Genomic DNA, 12,107 nt, shown 5'->3' on the forward strand with positions numbered 1-12,107 from the left:
GACGGGGTGATGGTGAATGTGGTCCCAAGCAGGTTTCCTCCGTGATGCTTGTTCGTGGTGACATTATTGGAGAGGTTCTAGGAGAATAATGAGTATGGATGTTTTGAAACTGTGGACAAAGGTCATCACTAGGACCATTATTTGGTGAAACACATGGTGATGTGTAAGGAGAGAAATTTGTCTCTGAAATGAAACTTGCAGATGAGCCACTACTAGCGGGGCTCAAACACAGCGGTTCTCTGTAGCCCTCAAAGCCAGGGACAGGCAAGGTAAACCTTGGGGTAGTGGTAGCTGAGTTGGACTGATGCTCTACCAAAAGATCTGTGTCTTTGCTGCGGAAGGGACCCCCTGCATGAATCAGTTCATGAGATGGAGTGATCTCAATCCTAGGGCTCAGAGCAGAGGCCCCTGCAGTGTTTGCAGGGTATGTAGGTGCTGTCCCTATGCTATCTGGCTGTCCATATCTGCCCATGGGATCTGCAGAAAGATTAGGATAAGCCAGGGGGCATGGCTTGAGGCCATAGTCCGAGACATCATAAGCGAATGAAACTCCAGTGGGTGGGCTGTTGGTTTTATGTGGAGTCGGTTCTTCTGGAAAAAGAAGGGTCTCTTTAAGACTATGTTACTACAGAAACTGAGCAATCACGGATTAGAAAAATGCATATTTATCAAACGGACGTCATCTGGTATTAGGCAAATACTAGATTCTTAAAATTTCTTTATGGAAATTAGCACTTGTAAACTGGTACTGGATTAATACCAAGGGAAGCTTAAAATCTCAAAACAGCACAGGTAGCAACATCATAACTTTCTCCACACTTCCCTGACAATCACTTGCTACCTGAGCCTGACCTGTAATGACAACCTATAAGGCTGAGAAGGTAGTTCAGTCTCCATGCCTGTGTAAATGTTTAGCCGCTCTACTGATGCTAACAGAAGAACCCCGATTTGTTCCAATGATGGTGGTGGACCGAGACCTTTTCACAAAATTCACAGAACACCATTTCACAAAAAATCAGATTCAAATGGGCCGAAATAAAATCCAACAGATGGAGGCCTGTGGAGATTTAATTTTCTTACATGACAAAAATCCAGATCAAATGTGCTTCATGAAACCAAATTGTAATACAATTTACACACCAAACTGATTTTTAGTGTAGCAGTTTGCTTGGTTTCACATCACCTCAACCAACTATGCAGGCAAAATGCAAAGAAGGCAGCATCAGCAATGAGAAAATGACTGCACAGTTAATAGTTAAAAATTAAAGCAGTAAAGAGATCCAAACCAATACTTATCCAGGTTTTTTGATTCAAATCAAGGAGTATTTTGGCCAGCTAGGGATTATAACGTGTTGACAAGAGAGAAAAAGGTTCAATCACCCAATTTTTACTCCTTTGAAAAATCTAGATGCTTAAATAATTGCCATTTTATTCAACTGAAGGAGGGTAAGCGCTGGCTTGCAAAGCACAGCCCTACTTCTATTCAGTTCTGGGCCAATACTGAACTCTAATGGCAAGAGATACCATTCTAATCCCACAGGCACTCATCAATCAGCCTCCCCCCGCCAGCATCTGTGAAGTTGTTCCTGATAAGCATCCCTGCTAGTGAAAGCAGGGCCCCATATCTTGTACACATGCGCTCATACATATAAGCCCCGGTGCTGTTATAGATTCACTACAAATGACCCTGAAAAGCTGAGCAATACTTGTTCATTAAACACAACTGAAAAAATACAAATATTTTCAAATGTGTCTTCCAATGAGAGTGGCATGGCACATTTGCGGTGGTGATGATGTGCTTGGCAGCCAGTAGTTGATATTATTTTCTAATTACAGGTTAATTTGCCCTCTTAATTCACCCCAAGGGCAGAAAGCAGTTGGTACTGCAGGCAGATATCTTTTCATTAAAATATTTAATGGTTGTTCCTCCTCATTTGCCTACTCAGTCATGGACAGCACTCCCCACAATAGACTAGCATTTCATATGAAACTTGGCAGTTGCTAAAAAAAGTGAAAGTTTCTCTTCTGCAAAAGCTGTGTGGGGAAGGAACGTGGCCATTTCATCTCAGGGGGCGTTTCATTTCATTTCACACCCCTCTTATTTTTAAAACTGCCCTGATGCTCGAGGGAGTTAATGCCAGGGCAGTTCTGCACAAGCCATCTCTAAACTAGCAATGCTGATCATTTTCCCATTTGGAAGTAGCAGCATTCTCCCAGTAAAAACAAAACAAAACGATAAAATGCATTGAGTTGGCAAAACGGGCTAATTTTTAAGATTGTGAAACATTGTACGTGGGGGGGTGGGGAGGAGGGGAACTCGTTTTTCCTAGTTCTGCTTTTTGTTCTGAACATTTTGCACAGCCTATAGGATGCTGCATTTAAACAATAATTTGGCAGGCACTTTTTGAATCCCAGGAAGTAAGGGAAACTTTCTGCCCCTACCCAGAATTACTATGGGACAGAACCACAGACAAATCATGAAGTCCAGCTTGCAGATTTCTTTAGGCTCCTGTTAGCAATTAATTTATTTCCTCGGAGCACATGGCTTTTCATAGGGATACCAAATGGGAACTAACTGAACCTTGAGCTGGATAAACATGCACGTTCTTGATCTCAGATATCAGAGCTTTGGCATCCACAGAAACAGACAGTCGGGCTGATAACCCAAGCTGTGTGGCATCAGTCCTAGAGACTGCTCCCAGCATCACATCATACAAGAACTCATACCCCTCCCTTTACATTTTTGCAGAACACGCCTTCCATTGATTTCAACAGAATTACTCCCAATCTACACTGGTGCAAGCAAGAGGGGAAATACAAAATCAGCCCCAACATTGTGACTCCAGAAACAAAGACTTCTACAATGTCTCAGTAATCCTGGAAGGGCTCTCTGAGATGAACAATCTCACATCAGTGCACACTATAGTAACTACATGTTTCGTTCAGTTCCTCACTGAAGACATATATGGCCTATACCATAAATACCAAGGCATTAATGCCATTGATGGACAGATGATAGCACGATGTGAATGGTGACAACTGTCAGTCCCAAATTTCTAGCTCTGTTTGTCAAATGGTACTTTTGAAAGAATCCAGGTATATTTTGAGTGTCTGGGGGAAAGGAAATAAACCTTAATAGATGAGTAATTTTTAAAGTGCAACTAACAAGAAGCAGATCTCTCCTTTCTCGGGTTTTTAAGATTAGTTTAGATTACTTTTTAAACGTGAGCATTCATGTCTAATTGAGTATTAAAGAAAGCAATATTAATGGACACTAGTTTACATATTCTCTTTGTGCCCTGAAGTTTTTGTATATTAACCAGCACTTTCATCCCTGCCCTTCATACTCACTAAAAGATCAAGCAGAAAAATTCATACAGAAGAACAGACACCAAAATGAACTTAGATGAAGAACACTCCTCAGCAAATGTTCCAAATCCCTTGGCAGCGTGCATCTACGAGGATTGCTCACCCACCACTAACATGGGTGGAACAGAGCAGGCCAACAACTCTATGCGTACCACTTCTTGGAGCAAAATATGGAAAATATCTTTAGTTTAACCTACATAGCAAATTATCAGTAGAGGAGGCAGTGTCATTGGAATGTGGCTGAGGGACTAGTCAGAAAACCTCAGCTCTTGTAAAGAGTGCCAGGAGATGCTCAATGACCAAAAATGGCCACGGTCTCAGTATTATGGCTCACGTAAGAAATGGCATCTCCAGCAGTACAGTGAACTCCCTAGCACCAAGCTGGTGCATTGGCTGACCAGTGACTCAGAGGGAAGGCTGCCATTCACTGAATCATCAGCATGACTTCCTTCAGTACTTTAGTTATTCTTGGAGGTCTCCCGTCCAGATCCCAGCCCTGCTTAGCTTCAAAGATGTAATGAAATCACTGTCCGAGGCTGCATGTTTGTGACATCACAGTCTGTTGCCATAGAAATGATTGTGATGTTACAAACGCAGCATTGTGTCTTTACTGTCTGATGAAAGAGGTGAAGGTTGGTGCGAAGCAGCAGCTCTCCCTCTAAGAATTTAAAGCACTCTTGGTTCAGACTCAGTTTAGCTCTCAATGAAACGAAGGGGAATTTTGTCTTTAAATTTCAGCTAGAATGGGACTGGAAATCCCCCCCCCCCGCTTTTTTTTTTTTTTTTAAAAGCAAATACAGTGTTGCCAGTTTCCCTAGGACCCTGTCTGTTTTTTGTAATCTGCTCCAGGAAGAGAGAAGCCCAGACAATTTCCCAGCTCCCCTGCTTGAGTATCACAGAAGTTTGTTTTTGCAAATCCCGTCTGCCTCCCAACGGGAGGGGAAGTGGGGACGGGACAGAGGAGAGGTTGTGCCTCAATGGACTGAGCAGGCCATCTGCTTTTCCCTTGCATTCACAGAGGCTACCAAGACTGCAGAGTATCTCCAACAGATGGTCCAAGAAGTGGCAACATTACTCTGCCCCACCCCACAAGGGGATGAAGGGCCCATATTAAATGCTAGCGCAGCTCAGTGGAAGCTAGGGGAGAGGATTTCTCCCTAGGACTGATCCCTCCCTGCTTACATCTGTACTGCGTGATACAGGTTTGAGCTACAGCAAATGGGGTACTGTACATTGTGCTGCGACAAAGGTATATCACTGTTATTGGATGAAAGAGAAAAAAGAAGCCGAAATGGTACAGGGATGACAAGTGGCAGGATTTTGAGCAGGAAAGAAAGAGTTAGAGCAGCAGCCCTATACTGCTACAGCCACTCTCTTCCTGAAAACAGCAAAAGGGCATGAAAGCTCACTGTGTCTCCTTTTAAAATCACAGATTGCAGAGCTGGAAGGCACCTTGAGATCACCTAATCCATCCTCTTGACCCAAGGCAGGATTAACTCTCCGTAGATAAATGTGTGTCCGGGGTAGTTAGCCTGCCCTGGGAAACCTTCAGTGATACAAATTCCAGAGCCTCCAGTGTAATCTGGTCCAATGTTTAGCATGCCTCAGATTTAGGTTAGATCAAGTCTAGCAATTTAAGCCCATTAGCCAAATCCTGTTCCTGGTGGACTTGGAGAAGAGTTTAACTAACTTTACCCTTTGCAGTAAACTTCTACACATTTGAAGACTACTTTATCTCCCTTCAGCTGTCTTCTTTAAACTAAAAACAACCTAAATCTCTCAAATCTTTCTTATCTTGCAGGGAGATAACTATGCAGACAATGAACCTGTTGAAGGCTGTTTTTGAGTGATGAGGTTGATTGCAAAATTGTATGTACAAGCCCCAAAGGTCCAACTAAGAAGCCAAACTTGTACTTTTTCCTGCATATCCAAACCCCATACCTCCAGGGCTTTTTTCTGCTTCACACACCTGCTTTGCATCCTAAAAGGAAAGCTGCAAGCTCCTGAACAAGGACTGCTTTCTCTGTAACTAGTTTGAACATCACCCACACCACAACAGGGTCCTGATCCTCTTTTTGTGCTACCATAATCAAGAAGATGGGAATATGTTTCATATATCCAAAAGCGCAAAGAAGCCTCTGGCAGCTGGACAAACTCCCTAGATCCTGGCTTGCTTAAAATAGCACCACTAGTATTTAATTCAAAGAAGACTTTAAGAAAAGCCACACATAAAAACCAGCAAAGTAAATTTAATACTTAAAGCACCCAACTGCCTTCTTCAGCACTCTCCTGACATCCAGGGGGCAGACAAGGGACATCAGACCCCCAACTATATTTAGAAGACATTCTCCACCATGAAAGTTAGTCCATCTGGTTCAGTAGTTTGTACTGGCCAGAAAAAAAAAGATTTTGTAGAATAAGCTGCAAGGGCCCTTACAGCATAGTATAGCATGTTTGTAGGGGAAGGTCTGTCCTGATTCCAATTGCTTAGGAGCCAGTTTATGCTCTGCAGAACGAGGGCTTGCAATCCCTCAGAAGAGAGTGGTGGTCTTGGATAGGATGAGATTTGGTACATCCATTTTCAAGCCAGCATCATTTCCTCTGAGCAACAGAAGAGGAGGTCTCTCATTCAGGTTTGAAATTAGGTAAAAATCGGAACAGCACTAAGAAGCCCTCACGGCACTGCTGGGGTGCATCTCATAAGGGAATAAAAACAAGATGTCTTAAGATTTCTCATGGTACATGAAAGCACAAGACATCTACTTTTCAAAAGTCCCAGCCTATATGAGCAGACCTTTACGTTCTGCCCATTAAGAGCTGACATTTTTATAGTTTTAAAATCCTCAGAAGATGGCTAGTGAAAACCTGGACATCAAAGCTAAATGTAAAAGGCAAGTGGAAAGTGGCACCATTTTACAACCGTCCTGCCTATGTCAACGGTTGGCTGCGAGTGGAAAATTTAATATTAATAATATTGACTGTCGGATTTTTATTTACCCTTTTTTCCCCTTTTGCTTTTATAGCAGTCCATGTTCCTGTTGTCTCAGGCACACGTAAGCACTGGCGACTGCCAACTGCTTTCAATAAGGATATTCCTTCCTCTTCCATGGCAACAAATTGTGATATAGATATTACATTTAAAACACGGGCTTAAAAAGGACACCATCTAGTCAAAGTATTTTTTTTTTCATTTATCTAAACCAAACTTCCTACACACTTCAGTCCTGAAATCTGAAATTGTCATTTATTTCCTTATAGGGAGGAGGAGAGAGATACAGCCTGTTTAGTGTGTTTCCAGAGCTTTCTCATTATAGGGTTGGTCCTCAATGGTGGGAGGAACTCTCTAGTCAAACCAGTGCTTCATATCCACAATTTCTTTAAATAAAGGAACTAGATGCAAATCCTAGGGCCCGAAGACACCTCTCTGGTTTGGGTTCTGCTGTGAATCCCACACTGAAAGGAATTTGCTTTCCTGATTCCAGTTCAGATGTGGCCAAAGTCTCACAAGAACCACCATGTTCATTTACCACCAGCATATGGATTAAAGCATTTTCTCTCCCTTTAAATTTACAGTTTTCTGTTCTCTTGTAAACACGCTTTAATCTTTTGTACATTAAAGGTCACTGTAAGCAATCCAGTATACATCAGAGTCTTAATGGTGTCTTTTCAAAGACTGGGAATGTTCTCCGGATTACAATGCTAGTATTTTGTTGTGATCTTTCTTGTGCTAATTATTTCCATCTTCGGAACAAACAAAATTAATAGTAATTATGGTTTCCAGTCATTCAAATGTGGGGAAAGCAGGCTCTAAAAGGAAGTTGCATCTCTTTACAAGCGTATGCTGCTCAGCATTAATGCGGTTGAGAAGATGGAGCTTGCTGTCCCCACCTACATACTACAATATCCTGTGGAACTTCCCACTAAAGACTCTGCAGCAGTAGCCTCTCTTGTAAAGAAATGAATGAAAACAGAACTGAAGGCTTCACTGAAATGTAGTGTTTTTCATTAAACTGATTGCTTTTTGCATTCTCCAATCTTCTCTAGCAAGTTTTCATTTGTATGGAGATTAAGAAGTGAATGGCTTTATGAAACACCAGGCTATATTAACCATCCTGTTTGGCTTATTTTCCTTGTGCCTGTGCTAATGCCAGATCTAATGCCTATTGTGCCACCTTCTTCTCTAAAGACACTGCTTGGGATGCTGTCCCAGTCCAGCCAGCCATGGCAGTACCTCCTTTCTCTTCAAATCCCTTGAATAAAAGTACATTTCTTAACAGCCCCCACAAAAACCAAGCATCTTGGAAACAAGACCTAAGTCATTCCTCCCTCCATCTTCCATGCCTCATCTGTGTTTTAGGCTTATTTATTATGTCAGGAGGCAGAAACACTGCATCGATAGCATTTCACTGATGGACTACAGAACCAGCATATTCCTCCTGTGAGGCCAAGGCTGGTCAACAGGCAGCTTAAATAAAGGGCACATAGTCAGACTTGTCACTAAATCTTTCCAGCAACTCAGGTTTATACACCCTAGCAGGAAGAAAGAGAAGAGTCTCAACTGAATGGACCCAAATTGTAAAGCTTGGAACTAAAAAAGACATAACCGCTCAATACTCAAGGCTGATCACAGGTTTGGGGGGGAGCTCCATCCAAGTTTAACCCTACATATTCCTTTGATGCAGTAATTTGTTCTGTCAGGCAGTCCTGCTGACCGCTGTTTGGGGGGTTTGTTTTTGTCCACCTTGCAAAACAGCCTAGGCCACGAGGGTGGCAGTGGCAAGGAGCAGAGCAGGACTCGCCAGCTCTGCGCAGGCTCTTGCACAAGAGTGGGATGCTCACAGGCCAAGCGTTTTGTCAACTGTAGGAGAATCCCACCTTGCCTTCAGTCCCTCAAGACACCAGATACAGTCAATCACAAAGCTAATTAGCAATACAGGTTCAAAAAAAAAAAAGAGAAAAGAACCAGGGTTCAAACTTTTCCAACCAAAACACACCAGACCTAAGACCCTTCAGCAGAGGTGCACGCATGATTGCTCAGGCCGGTGCAGCGTGACTGATAGGTCCCGTTCAGTTAGCACGTGCTAACTTTGCCGCGCGGCTACCCAAGCCGAGCACATGGCCAGGTCTGCGGGATCGGGGCCACCAAGAGGGAAACTCGACCGCTGAAGCCATTCAACACCACACGAGTGTTTCAACCCCAGGCTGACCCCCCTCCTCCTGCACCGGCCAGAAGTGAAAACAATGCACCAGAAAACCATCTCAGTGCGGAGGGTCCCAGGTACCCCCCCCAGGAAGGGAGCCAAGGGGCAGGTGCCCAGCAGCAGGTGCCGGACAAAGAAAACAAACTCCAGCTGTGGGAACCTGGTCCTGGCAGCTGCCCAGGAGCTGCATGGAGCGTTTCCCTGCCGCCCTCCTAGGGTGAAGGGCAGCGAACAAGTGGAGGGAGCAATCGCAGCCCCCCCGGGACCCTGCTGCCCATCGCAGCGCCACGTCCAGAGGCGACGGCTTGGCCCCGAGCCGAGCTGCTGGGTGCTTGGTGAAGGGACACGGGCCACAAACCTTCTATGGGCTTCAAATAATCGTATTCGAACAAGGTGGAGAAGTCGAACTCTTCCTCGGAGCTGACACCGGGCTGGGGCCCGGGCCCGGGCTCCTCGCCCCCCGGCGGGGGCTCAAACTCCGGCTCCTTCTGCCTGGCACTCATTTGAGCCCCCGGCCGCGTCCCAGCCCAGGTGGCGAGCGGGCCCGGGGGAGGCTGCGAGCAACGCTCCGGTCCCGCTCGGAGACCGAGAGCTGCGAGAGGGCGGCGGGGGAAGCAGCAGACAAATAAGAACCGCAAAAAAGCAGGTGTCAAGAAATCTCCCCCGGGTCCTGTGGCTGCTGCGCTGGGAAAGGCGAGTCCGCTCCGGGCCGGGCCGGCGGGGATGGAGAGGCGCAGGCGGCGCTGCCCGCCCCGCGCCCCGCGCGCACGCGAGCTCGACGGCCGGAGCGCGAAAGGAGCAAGAGGAACAGGGCGACTTCCTGCTCGCAGCAGCCACCTGCAGCCGGGAGGCGGGTCCTGCCCCGGGGAGGAGGAGCGGGAGTCCTCGCCGGCAGCCGGGGGACGATGCCCCGCAGCCCGAACGGGAGCAGGGACGGGGAGCCCCGGCGGAGCCGTGCGGGAGCGGGCAGTGCTGTGGGGTGCAGGGGCTGCGGGAGCAAAGCACTGGCAAAGCGCACAGGGGTGTTTGCCTGGCTTCAAACTGCGGTGGGAGACATGAAGAGGGGGCAAGGAAAGGAACAAATTGGGGGATAGAAAAGGGAAAGTGAAACACCTGCAAGGGATGCGAGGAGCTGGTGCTCGGAGGCAGTCTGCAGGGCGAGGGGAGGCCGGTTGGGCAGGTCCTGAGGGGTAGGCAGAAATCTCCGGAGAGCAGCAGGACGCCCGGAGCCAGGCTGGTGCAAGGAGCAGCCTCTCTCCTTCTGCCAGAAGCTTTTGCTGTGTCCAACAAAACTCCCCTGTGAGAGCCCCTGTGATGGCACTGTTACTGGTGTGGTCTGGAGGCTCTCCTATGCCCCCAGCCAGGCCATGCTTTGCCCCCCTGTCCTGTCACTGTTCCCGCAGTTCTCACCATCTGCTCTCTCCTTTTAATTTCAATCAACTGGACGTTTCTCTCCAACTCAGACGTGCAACCTGTGCAAGCTTTCTGGATCAGGCCTTCCAGAAAACAAGGACAGGCCTATCTTCCCTGCGAGCCTTTTAGAACAGAGGAATTTGAAGTCCTTCCTGTACAAGGCCTCTATTCTCCTCATCCTCTGCCCATGAAAGATATCTCCCAAACAGATCACCCAAGCCTCTTTCTGCACTTCCTGCTAGCCAGCCACACTGTCAGTGATGTCAGTGTCCAGATGCCACTGGCCTGCTTCCCCAGTAACCATCTCCACGTTGCCTCCACTCATGCAGCCTGCTTTTAGAGCAAGTCTACGAGGTTACTACCGTACCCACTGCTGCTTCAGTTCTCTCCTAGAGACCCACCTCTGCCACAGTGCCTTCTTATAACTGTAATAACAGGGCTGTGGAGTGATTTAGGATTATCTATGCCTCTACTATTTATATTGTAACTTCACGTTACCTATCTTAGCTACTTAGAGGGGCCTCATTATCAGAAGAGCTGAATGCTCACCATTGTTAGAGCATTTATCCTCTCACCACCCCTGTGATATGTTGGGATGTGCTATTATCGCCATTAACACAAAGACATTCAGAGCCCTGATCCTCAAAGGTGCTTAACAACTACCTTTGAAAAAAATCTTGCTGTGATTTGCTCAAAATTACATGGAAACGCTGCAGGATAGCAGGGCACTGGATCCAGATCTCCCAAATGTTAACTTGACACTCTAACCACTGGATTGTCCTCCTTCCTTATTATCATAACATATAGCCTGCCACCCTGTGGCATGTCATTCATTTGTGCTCTGTCCTTCCACTTTGATTTTTCATTATTTTCAGACTTTAGACCCCTGGAGCAGAAGCCATGTCACCTTCTGTGTTTGGAAATCAGCTCACACATGGTAGCCTCCATCAACCACAAATAATAACAGCTTGAAAGCTGTATGTATTACTTTTATCTAGCACCTTTCCCTGCTGCTGAGGTACAGCAGTTACTAGGCTTGAGCATGGGAGGTGTTTCTCAGGGAACCAGAAGTCTCTACAATAATGCCTGACATGAAACAAGAATAAGACCAGAAGAAACAACATGGGGCAAGTCCAGTCCCCCATAATCACAGGGAACGATGTGATAATTGTCCAGTAAGGTCTACATGAACATCTGCTCCTCAGGCAACAATTTCCCCTTTCCCCCATCCCTCTAAATCTTTAGTATAAAACCCTAAAGCCTTGAATATATGACAAAGATAAGGAATGCGGTAGCAGACTTCTCCACTAGGAATGTGGCCTAGGGAATCTGTTAACATTCCTACTCTCCAGAAAATGCCATGGGATATTTCAATGCAAGTTTTCAAAAAGGCAGGTGATTTTATGCATTGAGTTTGCATGTCCTATTGCTGTGAATACACACACAAATCCAGTATTTACATAAACAGAGGAGTAGTTAGGAGCATCATGTAACAGAGAGATCCACTACCTGATGCAGTTAAAAAGAGAAGGGAAAACTAGTCTAGAATTATAGTCCTCAATTTCATGACCAACTTCACTGCAGTTGGTACTGTATTTTATCCAACAGAGACTAAAAGGGCAATATTATATTTCATTAGTGCAAAGTATACATAGTAATACAATAGCTTCCTTGGACAAAGCTACTTGAACTTTCTTTTGCACATACTGCCAAAACAACCAGGAAAGGCAATTTACTGGGTTTCCACTTTGTCAGCGCACAGCTTTATGCGTGCGTGAAAAACAGAGCAAGGCTATTTGGTCCTGTGTTTTCATCTTTCAGTCGAGTGTGATGCTTCTTTCTTTCTAGAAGGGTCTTTGTTGGTGATGCTGGGCTACCTTGAGGAGGATCCAATGCCCTTTTTCTGGTCAAGCTTGGAACTACATTTAAAAATCTCTATGGCAGGGGATGTAGCCTCTAATACTACACAAGACAGTCTCTGTCTCCTTTGTTTTGGGGTCTGATTTCCTAGAATATATGCTGGTGCTCAAGTCAGCCCCCTCCCCGCCCCTTGAAAAAACAGGTCTGAAGCCTTGTGGATCTATATCATTTCTGTGGTTAGTGGTCTTGGTTAGTGGGGGGGGG

At 45.8% G+C, this 12,107-nt stretch overlaps 1 protein-coding gene across 9 annotated transcripts in view; it reads right to left on the bottom strand.

Moving 5' to 3' along the window:
- The window catches only part of NFATC2 (nuclear factor of activated T cells 2), a 130,594-nt gene that overhangs the window by 109,906 nt on the left and 8,581 nt on the right, over positions 1–12,107 (bottom strand). For 2 of the 9 annotated variants that reach the window (XM_006018169.2, XM_006018171.3), the window contains exons 1-2: positions 8,929–9,308; positions 1–591 (exon numbers count right to left, since the gene is read on the bottom strand). The exon at positions 1–591 is cut by the window's left edge and continues 400 nt beyond it. In XM_006018169.2, the coding sequence (XP_006018231.1) occupies positions 1–591; positions 8,929–9,073 (736 nt within the window). In that variant the 5' untranslated portion in view covers positions 9,074–9,308. Of the gene's footprint in view, positions 592–8,928; positions 9,310–9,683; positions 9,795–12,107 lie in introns of those variants that run through there. The other 7 variants (XM_025197363.1, XM_025197362.1, XM_025197365.1 and 4 more) reach the window with 6 other exon arrangements.

The sequence above is a fragment of the Alligator sinensis genome, unplaced genomic scaffold (genome assembly GCF_000455745.1).
Source record: "Alligator sinensis unplaced genomic scaffold, ASM45574v1 scaffold115_1, whole genome shotgun sequence".
Taxonomy (NCBI): domain Eukaryota; kingdom Metazoa; phylum Chordata; order Crocodylia; family Alligatoridae; genus Alligator; species Alligator sinensis.